This window comes from Carcharodon carcharias, chromosome 7 (assembly GCF_017639515.1).
Source record: "Carcharodon carcharias isolate sCarCar2 chromosome 7, sCarCar2.pri, whole genome shotgun sequence".
Taxonomy (NCBI): domain Eukaryota; kingdom Metazoa; phylum Chordata; class Chondrichthyes; order Lamniformes; family Lamnidae; genus Carcharodon; species Carcharodon carcharias.
In genome coordinates, this window is record NC_054473.1 from 165,457,901 (window position 1) to 165,475,355 (window position 17,455).

At 39.5% G+C, this 17,455-nt stretch overlaps 1 protein-coding gene across 6 annotated transcripts in view; it reads left to right on the forward strand.

The window, feature by feature from the left end:
- Positions 1-399: 399 nt before the first annotated feature.
- The window catches only part of vps9d1 (VPS9 domain containing 1), a 98,633-nt gene continuing 81,577 nt past the window's right edge, over positions 400-17,455 (forward strand). For all 6 annotated transcript variants that reach the window (XR_005943511.1, XM_041191292.1, XM_041191293.1 and 3 more), the window contains exons 1-5: positions 400-534; positions 6,585-6,657; positions 6,820-6,912; positions 9,763-9,922; positions 13,153-13,264. Coding sequence is in view for 5 of the 6 variants with exons in the window: in XM_041191292.1 (XP_041047226.1) it covers positions 442-534; positions 6,585-6,657; positions 6,820-6,912; positions 9,763-9,922; positions 13,153-13,264 (531 nt within the window). In the remaining variant the exon portion in view is untranslated. The remainder of the gene's footprint in view (positions 535-6,584; positions 6,658-6,819; positions 6,913-9,762; positions 9,923-13,152; positions 13,265-17,455) is intronic.

Here is a 17,455-nt window from a genome sequence, read left to right on the forward strand (position 1 = left end):
TCTCCCCATTTAAACACCTTTATGGTGATTTATTTTAAATCAGGATGTCAGCCAACTACAAGTGTAGTAAAAAAAACAGAAAATGCAGGAATAACTCAGGCTTGGTCAGGTCAGTTTAAAAACTGGACAGGGGAGAACTGCTAGGTGGACAGCAAGATGAACTCATTCATCTCCGGCGCTCCTGCTTCCAAAAAATATCAACCTAGGTACACTTTTAAGAGGTAGCTAGAGTTGGGAATCAGGAATCTGGAACCTCTTCACTGGCAGTGGCCTCAGCTGACTGCCACCAGAGGGCGCTGTGGCAGGACCACAGCCCGTGCCCCGCAGCCGTGCCCCGCAGTGTCCCACCCTGTGTGCGTCCGGGCGCCTCCACTCCCCCACCACACAACACCTTCCGGGTGTTTCCCCACGCCCTGACCAAAGGTTCTGGCCGGCTGCGACATGGCGTTGACAGAGTCGGGGGCGAACGCGCTGCAAAACGCCATGAAGTTGGCGAGAGTCGCGATCCAGCTGGACACGGAGAGCAGGCAGAAGGTAATAAAAATAAGCATCATAATAATAATAATAAATAATAAAGGGACCGCCACCAGGCCGGACCAGCCAGGCCAGGCCCGGCCCGGCCCGGCCCCGACACTTGTCAGCGACTGTCAGGCAGCCGGGGCGAGACCCCCGGGCTGGTTTGGCTCTCAGGCCGGGACTCGGGGGCCCGGGGCCCGGAGCAGGAACAAGCTGATCGGGGCGTGGGGGGTAGTGGAGAGTATAGCCCGGTGCCAGGGAGAAGGCAGAAATGTTATCTAATTCAGCTCAAATGTCTCGCCATCATTTTAGTCACATCTTTGACATCAGACGGAAAGAATCCAAAGACTTGGACAACCTCGGGAATCACCTGGAAACCTTTTTAATTCCCCCCTCGCGCCACTGGGAAGTGTCATCAGTGCTGAACAACAACATCCCTGAAAGATATTGGAGCACAGTTATTCCACCGTCGGCCCCCCCCCCCCCCCCACTTCCGTTAGTACACAAATTGGCAGTTCAAACCTTTCTGCTCAACTGCACCAAAATTGACATTTTTAAAAAAAAATAATTATTATAATAAATATAAAAAAGCCAAGGTTTACCTTTTTTTAAAAAAAAATGTGAAATAACATTGAAAGTATCAGCTTTACACCAGTCACAGGTCTGTTCCTTCACTGTTATAATCTTCCCTTGCTCCTATGGAGTTTCTACATTGGATGGTATTTTGGAAGGCAGCACCCAGGGGCTGGCTGGGTTCAAACCTTGTTGCTGAGGAGATGGGGAACTCAACTGTGAGCTTCCTGCTCTGTGTCCCTTAGGATCACAGCATGAGTGCATTGGATAATCAGGCAGATCTAAAGAGACAACGATTTTGACTATTTACTGCTAAACTGGTCAGTTTCCTGTGACATTGCACATGAAGGGTTAAGATAAAGTGTATTCTTCGGGTGAGAAAATAACTGAAAATGCTTTAAATACTCAGCAGTTCCACAACAACATCGGTGGGGAGAAAGGAGCAGAGTTAGTATTTAAGACCTATGACCAGGTGGCAGAGCCAAATAGAGCCTGGAAGAACCAAACAGAGCCAAACTGTTCCGATGAAAGGTCAATGACCTGAAATGCTACCTCTGTTTTTATCTCCACATACTGCATGCTGTACTCAGTGTATTCAGCTACCTGCTCAGTACACTGTAACCTGTCCAGCTCAGAATGCCTGGGACCAAGTCATTTCTGCATTTCAGAATTTTCTGCATTATAAAATGATGTTAGAATGCCTAACCACAAGTATGTGAACTGGAAAACATTAGATATAGATACTTACCTGAAACATAACACAGTGATAAAATATTATAAAGCAGCACTAAAAATAGTTTTACTTATCCAAATAGTGTACCTCCTATATTTTCCCTTCCACTGTATTAAAATATTTGCTTGGATCTGCTCAAAGAAATTCTATTGTGTTTCTGAATAAAAGATTTCTGGACCGAAAAGGTTGCAGGATTTCCGGCATCTACAGTATTTTGCTTTTGTATCCTTTAACTGCAGTGTAAGAGGCTAGGGATAACTGGAGCAGAATACACATGTAATTCAGACCCAGTGGTACATTTATACATTCTGTTCTTATTTTTACATTTCCATTATAAATTCCTATGTCCACATTTATAACAGAAACTGCCTACATAAACTTGTCACTCTGTAATTATAGTGTGTGCTGGAAACACTCAGCTACTTCTCTGCTCTTTCCACGGATGTTAACATTTCATATGTAAACTTTTCCAAGGTTGTACGTCTGAAACTAGCTGATGACTGGCTTAACCACTGATCCCTGAGTTTTTATTTTGTTTCAGATTTGCAACATCTGCAGTGTCACGCTTTGTGTTCTGCAATACTTTAAGCCCTTTGACCAGAAGTGGGGGGCCTTCGGGGTGGGCTGGGGTGAGGCAAGTTGGGGGTGGGGAAGGGTCCCCCGGCTGTATTTACAACCTGACAAGTTTACATGGGCACTTTTCATTACAAATATGGACCAAGGAATTGATCATGGAAAAGGTTGATAAGAAGATCTGTGCAGTTGGAAGATTTTTAATATCCATGTTCCTGAATGCCCAAAATGTCACAACAAAGAACTAAAGCATCAAGTTTGAGTTTTGCCAGAAACAGGGAGCAATAGTTGACAAATGATTTGTTTTAAAAAATGATGACTACAATATTCTGAGTTAGTCCACAGATAAGTAATTCAGGAAAAGTTAATGGTCCAAGAAAAGTATGAAACAAAAAAAACAATTTCTTAACAGGCGGTAACCTCAGGCAAGAGATTTAGAATCTTCTAACACAATTCATCATAAATAGAGGGCAGCTCTTTCAGCACTCCTGATGTCTTTACATGAGCTGAGTTTCAGCTGTCTCCAGGAATATTTATTTGGCAGTGAAAATTTTAGCAAGCATTGAAGTTTGAACTCAGAACAAATGTCATCTTTAAAATATATTTAATTTGTAAATAGAGCTGGTTTTGTTCATTAGCATAATTACCTAGTGTCATTGTAAGTAGTGCAGAGGTACAAATGTGTTTAAAAGTATGGAGATGTGGCTTAAAAGCTGAGTACCAGTCATACTGATGCATGTCCATCTTGCAGAAATGCCGAATAGGAAATGAGTTTTGTGAAAGAGCATTTAGTGTTTTAAGGGCATGACCAAAACAGACTTGATGTGCTGCACAGCCTGTTTCTGTGCCGTATTCTAATGGATCTGTTTGAAGTGTAGGTTAGAAGAGAATAGGAGCTTTGGGTAGTTTGAAGGAGGAGTCCATGGTTATTGTTTTCATCTATAAACTGAAGAAGCAGGATCCTTCATTGACCAAATGGGCTTTTACCATTCCAACTTTTCTTGTGCTTTCCTGAATTCGAGAGTGGATCCTTATTATTTGTCTGACCATGGTCAAAATTGTATGTAGAATGCTGCAGTGTTTCAAAACTAGTACAAAGATATTAAAATTTCAACATCTTCCAACTTTGAGGAAGTTCTAGGACAACAGAAAGTAGAAAATACTTCCCATCCTTGCAGTGTAATAAACTATTCAAATAAAATATTGAGTAACTGGTGTGTGCTCCAAACAAGTTGTGAACATTACAGCTTGCTTAATCATATTTTGCAATCTCTGCTTTCTGGATATAAATCTCTCTTGTTAAGCTGTGTCTTCAAATTAGAATGGTGAATGTGATTGCACAAGAGTTTCAATAAGTATATTTGTACTGGGAATGCTTCTTATTGTCATGGACAGAGTTTACATGTTTTCTTATTGTTCGTTTTTTTTGTGTGTGAGGTGTGTTTATTTTCTTACCATCGGAGGGATTTCTCAATTTAAATGATTCCAGCAGCAGGCTTTGTGAATTTAAAATTTTAAAAAGATTATTTATTCTCACATTCTTCCCCTGGAGATTTTAACACAATGCCTCACACATACTTATCACAAACACAAAGATTAGGTACAGATCAGGGAAAAAATACAATTACAAGTTATAATGATTTCAGTCTCTTTTGGAGCAGGCCTGTAGTTTCTTAGATTAATTAGTTATTTGGCTGGAGTGGAGATCTTGTAAATTAAAGAATTTTCAGTAAACTGTGAGGCTTCTTGTAGTCAAATTGTCAGGTGATCAGTCAATACAAAACAGTAAGATAAAAGCAAAAAACTGCGAATGCTGGAAATCCAAAACAAAAACAAAAACAAAAATACCTGGAAAAACTCAGCAGGTCTGGCAGCATCTGCGGAGAGGAACACAGTCAACGTTTCGAGTCCGTATGACTCTTCAACAGAACTAAGTAAAAATATTGAATATGGAACAGACTGGGGGGAGATTCCTTCTCTTACTTTCAAAGTATAGTTGTTTTACCTTGGCTGCGTTGTCTTGTGGCTGGTTCAATTGCTCTTTCAGGTGGAATCTTTTATGGTGTTCCTCTGATCTGAACAGCTTCTGCTGTAACTTTTAAAAGCAGGTACAAACATGGCTGCCTTAACCATGTGACCTATACAAGTCTAATGACCTTTCCCAAATAAGGTGGTGGGTTGGGCCGATATACACCCTGTGTTGTGGCCCTTCATACTTTGAGTGATTTGAGACAGCCAGGGTCTTTGTGTTTGAATTGAGGCATCATCACAATACAATGAAAGGTTGATGAGACTTATATTCGTCTAAAACCCATCAAGTTTCATTGTCCATGGTGAGGCAGGAAGACGAATCGACTGATATCAGATTCCCAAAACAAAAACTGAATTACCTGGAAAAACTCAGCAGGTCTGGAAGCATCGGCGGAGAAGAAAAGAGTTGACGTTTCGAGTCCTCATGACCCTTCGACCGAGCTGAGTGAATCCAAGAAAGGGGTGAAATATAAGCTGGTTTAAGGTGTGTGCCCCCCCCCCCTCCCACACATACCTTAAACCAGCTTATATTTCACCCCTTTCTTGGATTCACTCAGCTCGGTCGAAGGGTCATGAGGACTCGAAACGTCAACTCTTTTCTTCTCCGCCGATGCTGCCAGACCTGCTGAGTTTTTCCAGGTAATTCTGTTTTTGTTTTGGATTTCCAGCGTTCGCAGTTTTTTTGTTTTTATTTTTGATATCAGATTCCCGTTTGTTTACAGTTGGCCCTTAACAAAAGGACTTCTGAGTTTTACAAGTGGCTGGGATTGTTCATATTTTAATGAGGTATTTGCTTGAGTTTCAGGTCTTGCTTGGAGCTGATATTGCTAAAAGTCAGATGACTTGTTGAGTGCCATCTTAAAAACTGTTATGTCCATTTTTAAAAATAATGCTTTGAAACTTGTAATATCTTTATGCCTGTACTGGACATGAAATTATCGTCAGCGATATTTTCAGAGTGGGACAAAGGGGAAAGAGGAGTTAGTCACTTAGGAAACAGGAAATAATTTCTCTGTAATTCCCTGACTCCAGACAGAACAGTGGATCTGATTCAGCAGCACATTTAAATCCTATTGCAGGTTGACCACTTTTCTGATTGTTATAACATAGCAGGAGAACATTTGGCCCATCGAGTCCAGCCCAGCTCTCTGTAGAACAATTCAGTCAGTACCAGTCCTCCACTCTTTCCCAGTAGCCCTGTTTATTTTGCTGAACTGCCCATCCAATTTCCTTTTGAAATCATTCATTATCTTCACTTCCATCACCCTCATAGGCTATTACCACTTGCTGTGTAAAAAGAAAAAGTCCTTTCTTACATCACTGCTGCATATTTTGCCTGGAACTTTAAATCTGTGTCCCCTAATCCTTCTACCATAAACTGATGGGAATAACTTTTCTTTGACTACCTACTCTGTGGTAATCACCTCTATCAAAACTCTACTCAATCTCCCTTGCCTTAAGGAGAAAAACCCCACCTCTCCGACCTAACCCTGTAGTTAAAATCCCTCATCCCTGGACTTGGATTCAGACGCTCAGTGGAATTTTCTGAGGATACAAAACGGGCAGGAATCGGAGGAGACAACACCATTATCACTGAATAAGTTAAATAAAAGCATAAGCGTGCAGAGTAGTGACAAATGTAAAGAAATGCAATAGGAGATCTGCCTGTAGACCTGTTCACTGCACTAAATCCAGCCTGTATTTCATGAAAAAAAAGACTCCTTGTAATTGACCTCAGTTGTGCCTTTTCAGTGCAAAGGACATACCAGTTCGCTATAGCTTCACCTTGTAAGTGCGAATGTTCTTGTTCATGCTGGGAACTATATAAATCCAGCAGCAGGAATGTGTTACATGATATCGTGTCCCTGACCTTCAATTTACTGTGAACAACATTTACAGTAACGTATACACGCTAAAACAAAATGATACTTGTTGAACCAGAGTATTTGAGATAGTCTGCTGAATTATTCTATACTCAGCCATGCTCTTGGTTTATTCAGTTTGTGAGTGACTGAGCCAGTTTGTGCCTGATAGCAATCAGAATACTATAATTGGGAAAAGCTTCTCTTTCTGTATTGTCACAAGCTATACTTAATTACACTGAAGCTCCTATACTAAAATCATGGATTCTTGATTCTTTGTCTTTTGTTATTGACAGGAAGCTTATTGCGAGTACCTGAAGAGCATAAACTTTATTTCACAAGCTTTAATAGAAGATGCCCAAACAAAAGGTAAAGGTTTTTTTGTCAGATTAGCAACTTGTATATTTTCTTTACAACTTAGGTTGAAAGGTTTATGTTCCAGTTAAGATCAGCATGAAATTGTTCTATGTAAATACAAAACACAAAAATAAAACAAATGCTAAGGAATTTAAATGTAATCATTTGTTACAGACGAGGTGGAGCTAGTAACACCTGAAGTGCAGAAGATGCTGAAGTTGGCCGATCAGTGCTTAGAAAGAATTAAAACCACAGCTGCTAAACTCGGTGGGTTGTATGTTTTATATTTCATGGGTGATTATTTATCTTTAAGGAACAAGACCACAATCTCTCAAACAACAACAAATTGCATCTATATAGTGATTTCAGCATAGAAACACATCTTAAGGAATTTTGGAGTGCAACAAAAATGTATCCCCAATTTTGTCTTGCCGTTTATTAGGAAGAGTGATCAAAAGTATGTTTGAAGAGGTGGGTTTGAAGGAGGATCATAATAGAGTTCAGAGCAGTGGAGAGACAGGATGCTTTAAGGAAGGAATTGGAGAGCATGCCAATTGTAGGATGAAGGGGAATCTATAAGAGGATTAGAGTATATGGAGGAAGGGCTTGTAGGGCAGAAAGAAGATATGGAGATAGGAAGTGGTAAGACCATTGATGGATTTAAACACAAAGATGAGTATTTAAAATTTTGAGTAATTGAGGATTGGGAGTCAGTGTTGGTACAGGTGATGGGTGAGCAGAAGTTAGTGTGGGATAGAATAATGTGGCAGTAGAATGATTTGAAGGTTTGAGAGGCTAGCCAGGGCAGCATTGGAATATTGAAGTCTGGAAGTGACAAAGGCATTGATGAGGATTTCAGTGACAGAGGGACTGAGGCAGGGCTGAAGACAGGTGATATTACAGAGGTGGAAGTAGGTAGTCCTTGTGCCGGAGAGGCATTAATGGAGTTGTTATTCTGCAATGTTGTTAGTGTATTATAGAAATGCACAAATAACAGGAAAATCATTGTGCCTAAAACTTCTTTGGCTTCTGTTAAAACTGGTTTAATTATTATCACTAACAAGACAATAGGTGCTAATTTGATTTTCCTTCCCTCACAAGCCTTCCAGATACAGGACCACCACTGAAAATTGTAAATATGATTTACCTAGTAGTGTTAACAAAAGTGTGGTCATCGTTAAATAGCAAACAATAAAAAGGACTGATTTTTAAAGCTACATTCCAAACTCTGCTTTATAACTGGTTTCAATAAATTGGATACATTTTGCAGTTTGAATGCAGAAGAAAAATTTGAAAAAGATGATATTCTGGGCTTTCTCCTCATACTTGTAAGTTGTGTTCACAGCTAGGATTTCGTAAGCAGAGTAAGTTTCCTGTGAACCCAAAATCCACCATCTTCATATATGCCAAAAATGAAATAACCTGATTTCTAAATAGCCCTTAAATACAGCATATCACAACAGAAAACACGAGGGACACCCACAACTTTCTCCTTTCTATCCAAAAGCCAATAAATACCACAGCACCAGACAAAAACGTAAGGCTAAAACTAACAGATTAATTTACAAGTAAGATTATGAACAGATGTATTTTTAATACAGCAAGCAACCAAAAATATAATACTAGATCTACATAAATTGATTCAAAACAAAGCAGACCAAATATTTTCTGTAGTTTTTCTGTAGCCTGTGACAAAGCCTCTGATGGAAGTTATGTAGATGATGACTCCATGGACCTCAGTTGGCTAACTCACATGCTATAGGGCATGTAAAGCAGTTGGCTGAACAACCATGGAACAGACCTCTGCTTGATGTCAAGAGGCTGTTCTCCGCGCAATCGGAATCAAATCAAAACAAATCATGTCCAGTCCATTTATACTAGTTAACGTTTTTAAACAGTATATAATCTGAGCTTCTCTTGGAACAAAGCTTTCTTCATAATTCAGCCATTTAGAATGTAAAGAAATACACATTTATTTAGCATTTTTCACAACTATCGGACATCTCAAAATGCATTATAGTCAATGAAGTGTTTTTGAAATGTAGTCTGTTGTAGGAAATGTGGCAGACAATTTTCCTACAGCAAACTCCCACAAACAGCAACGTGATAATGACCAGATAATCTATATGTGATCTTGATGGAGGGATAAATAATAGCCAGGACACCGGGAATAAATCCCCTGCACTTCAAAGTAATGCCATGGGATCTTTTGCATCCACCTGAGAGGGTAGACAGGGCCTTGGTTTAACATCTTATTCAAGGTAACTCTGACAGTGCAGGACTTCCTCAGTACTAGGGAGTGTCAGCCTTGATTTTTGTGCAAAAACAAAAACAGAATTACCTGGAAAATCTCAGCAGGTCTGGCAGCATCGGCGGAGAAGAAAAGAGTTGACGTTTCGAGTCCTCATGACCCTTCGACAGAACTTGAGTGTGATTTTTGTGCTCGAGTCCTGAACCTTGTGACTCGTTTTTATGCAAGCTTGCGCACCTGTCAGCATTTCGATCTTTTCCTCTCTCCGTGGAGGTGAACTGGATTCAGCATGTAAAGTATCCATTATTTGAAGGACCAATTGTTTGTTTAGCAGCAAGAGCCAAGTTTTTGCACCCAAACTTATCTATAGGCGAAAAAACATGTTTATATTCTCTAGGATAGGTGAGCTGTGGTTTCCATTTGAATTTTGGGCAAAACAATATAGACTGCAATTGTTTCAAAATTGTATAGAAAAAAAAATGCAAACATTTTTTCTTGCTTAGTACAGCATCAAAATTCTGCCTCCATCACAGGAGACACAACTTAAATGCTGCAATACGATTGATGCCTTTTTTCATAGTTTGCCTAAACAAAACCTTTCTTTTGATCACACAATACACACAAATTTGTCAGTTATGTTGATATTTCAAAAGCTTGTTAAAGTTGCTTTCTTTTCTATATGACTATTGTACGTGACAAAGTTTATATCATATGTAAAGTTAAAAATAATTTAATTTACTAAATACATTTTAGAAGTCAGTGACAGTTCAATTAAATAGTGTTTCTTGAATTTTATATACAATGGAAAATATACCTTACAGGGACCTGTAGAAATTAGTCATTGCTGTTTGTTGTATGTCTCATAGGTAAAGTGGAAAATAAGCCTGCAGCAAGCCAAGACACCAAGCCTTCATACACACCAAGTCATCGTAGAGTTGCCTCTGATGGGGGAGGCACTACTACATCATTTGTACCTCCTGAAGCCTTCAACAAAATGCAGATTCCAGAAACACTAATAACCAAAAGGTTAGAACCAATACAGAGAGATTCCATGCTCTTAGCAGGGTTTCCACACCCAAAGGGAAACAGATCAGTGCCCGAGTTTCTGAGGGATGTTATGTGGGAGATGACTCCATGGATGGCTCTTAGCTATGTCTCATGCAAGTAACTCATGATTCTGCAGCCCAAGCTCCCACTGAATGTGGTCCTCTGGCAGAGCAGATCTCAAAAATCATCCCATAGCTTGTATTCTTACTTTGATTGAAAGTACAGTATGTTATTCGGATACGGGATAATTTTGCTTTAAATTCACTTTCAAGTATTGCATCATAAAATTCCATGTTTAATCTAATGTATACCCATGAAATAGTCCTTCATCTTGTATGCTTCAGGAGCGGGATAATCGTTGGCTATTTATTCTGTGCCTTCCAATCTTGGTTGGGAGTAAAATATGCAGTTTTTAACCGAGTAATTTTCGAAATGCAGTCATCAGGGAACTCCCCAATATTCTCAAACCCTGTTCCCAGCTAAGCTCAATTGAAAATCACTCAATTACAAAGGGCATGCTATTGTGGTAACGTGGAATTCAGCCTTTGGATACACTGCTAGATTCCTCCATCAACTCAGCTCCATGGAACTATTGTTTGCCAGTTTCACGTTTGAATACCATAAATGTTTGAGGATACTAGTTTCTGAGGTCTAGTAAAGCTGTAGGATAATTCAAGAAATAGACTAGATTTCCAGCTGCTTTTCAATTCCCTCCAAATTCTAATTTTGGATTTGAATTTTTTTCTTATAGAATATGATGAGCCTTTATAATTACTGTATATACTCGTGTAAAAGTTTACCTTATGATTTTTGGCCTAAAAATGTAGTTTTTCATGTACCTCACGTAAAAGTCAGCCCTCTTTTATCAGGGATCGAAGCCCAAAAAATTCAGAACCAAACCATCATCTCTACAATCACACCAAAAATCTCAATTCACTATTCATTAAAAAAAATTACACTTACCATATTTCCTACAGTTCCTACTTGTCAATTAAGGTATGAGGAATGTAGATTGATTTTGATTTTTGAGGGGGGGAGCTGACAGGTTGGAGAAGAATAATAAACAGCACATGTGGAAACAGGATGCAGGGACTCACTTCCAGGTCAAACTTTAAATCAGTGAAGATCAGGCCTTTCCAGTCGGGCCCTTGCTAGGGTTGCCAGCCCACCCGGAATGGCCGGGAGTGTCCTGGAATCAGCATCGATCTTTCGATGGCCAAGGAAAGCATTCTGGGAGATTTTGAAATTGTGCTTTAAACAAATCAGTCACATTGTTCGTACTTCTGAGCCACAGCTGGATCCAGTGCAGCGCTGCCCAATTAAATTCAAATCTTAAAGCGGAAAACAAAGCCACCAGGAATCCAATTGGCTGGGAATTTTCTTGGGCTGTGAGGGGATTGGTGTGGGTTTGAATTTCATTGAAGGATGACACCCTGCTTTGTCTGCTGGGTCACACTTCACACCACCGTGCATTCTCAGGTAAGAAATATTCTTAAATTGAAAAGAAAATAACAGCCCCTCAAAAAGGAAACAGATTTCACCTTTTAATGAGCAGTAAATCTGATTAATTTCAGTATCTGTTAACAGTGATGGACAAGTGTAGAGAGAAATCTCTACAGGGTTCCTGAGCTCCTATGGTGGGGATCAATCAGGACTGTGTGTAATCAGTGAGTGAACTTGGCTGAGTGCAGCAGCGAGGTAAAGGGACAGTGAGTAGAAGGTAGTTTGTACCTGCCTATCTACATATGCACATACACAGAAGGAACGAGCAGAGAAGTTACTGACAGCAGACCTGTAATCGCCCTTATCACCACCAGACACTTCAGGGCCATGAAGGTTTCCACATGGGAGTGGAGCCGCTGGCTCCCTCCCAGCATCTTCACTGCCCTGCCCTTGCCAAGCAGCACCGACCAACAAGTTGCTGAAGAGCGGGGAGACAGCCAGATTCATGATACTGAGCGTCAGCAACGGCGGCTCATTCCATTCTTGGTCAGCATCCAAGAATGATCCCCATTCCGTTACCATGGTCGAGAGCCATTACCCCACCACTGCCAAGCTGCAGCTGATGATCCCGGGAAGGAGAATCAGGCAGGAGACCGTGCTTGAAACCCGCTTGAGCTCCAATCATCAGATGATTAAATAAGGCAAAATCTCATGCCCGCATAATCTGCTAAATTCTTTTCATCTTTTTTTTCGAAATTCTTTCTTTAATATAATCCCAGTTTCACTTAGCAGCCCTCCAGTGATATCACTTCCGCTGATGTTTCCTGGTATATGACCAGCCAGAGTTCGCAACCCTAGTCCTTGCGAATGCTGACTCAGTGCAACTTCCATGCACTGAGACCTAGGTCAAGGGCTGGAAGTTGTCAGTGTTACATTTGCCAATGGCACAGTCCTTTCCTTTCCTTGCCCTAGCCCCCAAGCAACATTGAAACTGCAGACCCAACTGATAGTGGGGGTTGGGGGAGGCTCCTTAATAAAAGCAGAGAAAGAGACAATAAACAGCTAGTGTGGGCATCATTTCCTCTATTACCTGTGGATTCTTTGAGAACCATATTACATGTGCCAGGCAGGTACGTTTTAGTTAGAAGTAAGCACCTCAAAAACATTGCCCATGTAAAAGTTGGCCTTTTAACTTTTGGCTTAAAAACTTGGTCTCAGAAATTTGAATTTTACATGAGTGTATATGGTACACATGGTAACTGTGCTTCACACTTAGCAAAATTATGGTTTTAAGCAAATCAGTTTAGTTATTATGGCCCAAATATGCCATAGGAATGTTTAAAGCTGTAATAAAGCAATGTAGCTGATGATAGACATGGTGGCAGATTCTGAAAGACTGCCACATTTCCAATAAGCATTGACATCATTGTGAGCAGGTGAACAGCTATCTACAGCCTGCCTAGTGAATATTTTCATTTTAATCACGTCTACCTTGTTTTAAACAGATTCCTCAAACTTAACCTCCACAAAATAGAAGAAAGCTTTTTTAAAATTGAGATATTAAATGTGTGTACCTTATATTTTAGGTGCACTAAATTACCCACTTTGTTTTGAATCACTAGAAAAATATATTGTTTTATAACAACCAGAGGGGGGGTTTGTGAAGTATTCTCCCCTTCTCCTAAGAATTCAAAGGCTGCTAAGCTGCCTCATTGTTTCACTAATTTGTGACAACTGAAACAAGTTTTATAACTGTACCAATTTAGAGAACTTACTCCATTGGAAGAAGCATCGAGACAGAACCAGAAGTTAAAGGCTGCTTATGAGGCCCGGATGGCACGGCTGCACCCTAAGCAGGGCATGCAGAAAACATCGTTGGTGAGTGGAATTCTGTAGTCTATTCTAACGGCATGGTGAAAAAAATAGATGTAGTAAAAACAAAGAAACTGAAATGTTTGTCGTAATCTGTGCGCATACAGTGATAGCACGTTAGGATTATCAAAACTACGGTGCATGGAGTGAAATCTTGTGCATAATAGATTTGGAGAAACAAAAATGGAGCTTAGAGTCAGTTTTAGGGAGTGTGAATACCCATCTTAGTACAGAATGTATCATAAACAGTTATAGTTTTCAAATATAATTTAAAAAGGTCCAAAAGCTTTCCCTCCAGTTCTTTACCTGTACAATTTTGTTTTGTCCAACTCTCAATTGTATAGAGCAGCAAAAACAATTCAAGTCTGCATAATGTTTAGCAATGAAATACATGAAAAGGTTTGAGTTTCACTGTACCTGGAGTGTAGCATTTTTATTTTGGCATGGATGGTGAACTTGACACCTAACTCACTGTTAAGATCACTTTTGGTAGTTATTCAAATATCCCTGTTACTTATCAAGCAAGGAAGAAGATTTTAAATGAAAGATCCCCAACCCCAAGAGATGCTTTGATAATTTTACCCAAAGGATCATCCTGTTTTGAATGATTTTTTTAAAAATTCTATGACATTATGAAAATGTCAAACAAAGCTTTGGAACTATGCAATGCAGAGCTCTTATGTGCTGCTTTGAATACCTTGGTCACAAATGGATTTATGTCAATACAGATCTGTTGAATGTTTATCTCTGCTGTACTGAGCTGGATTGTGCCTGGGACTAAACTCAGAAATGTCTGAGCTGTAGGATGAATATCATTCCTGTGTCTTTGCAGTAAATGTTTTTTTTTATTCATTTATGGCATGTGGGCATTGCTGGCTGGGCCAGCATTTATTGCCCATCCCTAGTTTCCCTTGAGAAGGTGGTGGTGAGCTGCCTTCTTGAACCGCTGCAGTCCATATGATGTAGGTACACCCACAGTGCTATTAGGAAGGGAATTCCAGGTTTTTGACCCAGTGACAGTGAAGGAACAGCAATATATTTCCAAGCCAGGATGGTGAGTGACTTGGTAGGGAACTTCCATGTGGTGGTGTTCCCATCTCTCTGTTGCCCTTGTCCTTCTAGATGGTAGTGGTCGTGGATTTGGAAGGTGTTGTCAATGGAGCCTTGGTGAATTCCTGCAGTACATCTTGTAGATGGTACACACTGCTGCTACTGTGCATTGGTGGTAAAGGGAGTGACTGTTTGTGGATGGGGTGCCAGTCAAGAAGGCTGCATTGTCTTGGATGGTGTCGAGCTTCTTGAGTTTTGTGGGAGCTGCACTCATCCAGACAAGTGGGGAGTATTCCATTACAGTCTTGACTTGTGCGTTGTAGATGGTGGACGCGCTTTTGGGAGTCAGGAGGTGAGTTACTCGTCACAGGATTCCTAGCCCCTGATCTGCTCTTGCAGCCACAGTATTTATTTGGCTAGTCTAGTTCAGTTTCTGGTCAATGGTAACCCCCAGGATGTTGATAGTGAGGGATTCAGTGATGGTAATGCCATTGAACGTCAAGGGGCAATGGTTAGATTCTCTCTTGGAGATCCTCATTGCCTGACACTTGTATGGCGTGACTGTTACTGCTAAGACAGTTTGCAGCTTGATTGTAGCCAGTCGCTGTCATAGTTTGCTTGCTTTTCAAAGCACTTTCTGATTAAATGAGCAAGCGAAGTAAAAGTTAAAAAATAAACTTTACTTCACACACTGAAGCGTGTAATTTGTTCTTTGTCATTTTATTTTATCTGTACACTTCAGCTAGTTTCTGTGTAGTGAGAAGGAGAGAGCAGTAGAGGAAAAGCGTGTTAAGTCTACACTGTCTTTTCTCCTTGCATCTCATGATCTGCCTGGATATGAGCCAGTTTTGCATTTGAGAGTTCATGTTGTTTAGTTCACAAACTAGATAACAAACATGGTTATTTTCATTCACTGCCAACGTTTCCTTTTTGTAAATAAAATGCAGTATTAGAGGTATTTACAATCAGAAAATAGTGCATTTATATCTTTATAATTATTTCCACAATATTTGAGTATTTGTATAAGGGTGGATTGATAGAAAACTTAAGTAGAAGCGTGAATCAGTCTAACAGTTGCACATTTTTGTGACGTAATTAATGCTGCAAATGGTGTTGTAACCTGGGCTTCACGTTCTAAGTCTATGTGTATTTGCCTTATGTCAATTATGATAAAAGGGAGGACACTATTAAATTTTAATAGTTTAAAAAAACTTTTAGAAAACAAATTAATGTTCACTATGCACCCGTGGAACCATAGAAGTTAATGAACATGAGGAAGCCACTCAGTCCATTGTGATTGTGCCGACTCTTGGCTCCGGATGTTCAAAACTAGTCGCTCTGAGCTTTTGTCTCAACCACTTCATGTGCTGAGTATTCCACATACCAAAAATCCTATTCAAATGAGTCCACATCAAGTAGAGTTCAATGCAGAAGTAATTAGATTGCCTTTCTTAAAAAAGTGATTTGAAGCATGCTTTTTCATCAGTTTCTCATGTAAAAAGTGTTGGTATACAATCTAAAGGGCAATGGATTAACTAACTGTTTGCAACCAGGGAAGTTAAAAATGATTTCAGAACTTTTATAACCTCATGATTTGCACATCTCAATGTGTTGCAGCCTGTGGTTTATTTTTATGCAGCCATTTGCAATATTAAAAATCACATCTATTTTGTATGTTTTATTAGCCATCTGTTTGGTTATTGAATGAATTTACAGACATTTTTGGTTAATAAGGTAATCATTTAACTCGATGCTGTCTGATCATTAAAACGTTTTAAGTGACTTATTAGCATCTAATTAGGACAAGGCCCCATTCACTCTCAACCAATTAAAAAATTCAAGTGGCTTTTTTTTTAAAGGATTAGAGAATAACGCTTTGCTGTTTGTTGACTAAGCAGGATCTCATTACATTGCAGCATTCCCCAGTAAGCATTTAGCATCTTCATTGTCAAACTTGCTGCAACCTGAGAGGATTCTTAGCTTGGTTTAATATGTGGTGCAAAAGCTAAAAGACCGTTTCTGCTCTAGCTTTTCCTTTACATGATCATTGGGAGAGGTTGAAAACATTCAGGTACAGTAAGTTCAGCAGTATAGTAGATGATTCCTGCTAAGTTTTTCTAGGTATTTTTGTTTTTGTTGTAGTAGATGATTTCAGTGTGTTTGTTAAGTCTAATTTTTTGCTATCAATAATTGGAACTACATTTTTCAGTTTCCATTAAGCTAATTTATATCACTTAACATTTTGATATATTTTTTGGAATCTGAAGTCTTGCCTCAATATATATTATTGTTGGATGCCTGTTAAAAAACAATAAATTGTAAATAGTAACTTAATAAAATGGGGTTGGTGTTAACTAATTTTGTACCTTTTAGTCATAAATAGTTTAAGATGTACTACAATAGAATGGAAGATTAAGTCATTGACACTTGAAGGTCTTCCAGTGATCAGTTTAAAATCAGCATTGAGAGAGATTTAGGAGGACACTGGGTATTTTCTGGGTGAATGGGGGAGAGGGAGGAAAAAGAAAAAAGCTGAGAGTGTGAGTAAACTATTAAGAGACTGTGACGAGGATTGAAATTGTACAACAGGATTGATAATATTTTGCAATATTTTTAGAGCTATATAATATAAAGTAGGCATTTTTTATGTATTACAAGATTAGACCACTAGTTGCCACTAAGGAAAAGTTTCCTTTTAGGGTGATTTAATGTTGCCTATTGAGCTTTCCTTCCATCCATAAGCATATACAGATATCTGCAGTGATTTGGCGCAGAGTCCCTGTCCTCATTTTATTGATATTTAACTGCAATCAGTCCTGTTTAGATAATAAAGAAACTAGAGGTTTTTTAATTCATTCACAGGATATGAGCACGACTAGCTAGGCCAGCATTTATTGCTCATCCCTAGTTGCCCTTGAGAAGCTGGCGGTGAGCGGTCTCTTGAACCACTACAGCCCCACAGTTGAAGGCACCCCCACAGTTTTTTGCCATTATATTTCATTCGCTGTGAAGTGCTTAAGGATGTTCTTGGTTTGTAAAAGGTGCTTTGTAATTACGAGTTCTTTCTTCATTTTTAAATATTTTCTTGACTTTGTTGCAGTGCTTGTACCCATGTTTGAAAAACGTATCTGCCTTGCTAGCTGAAAT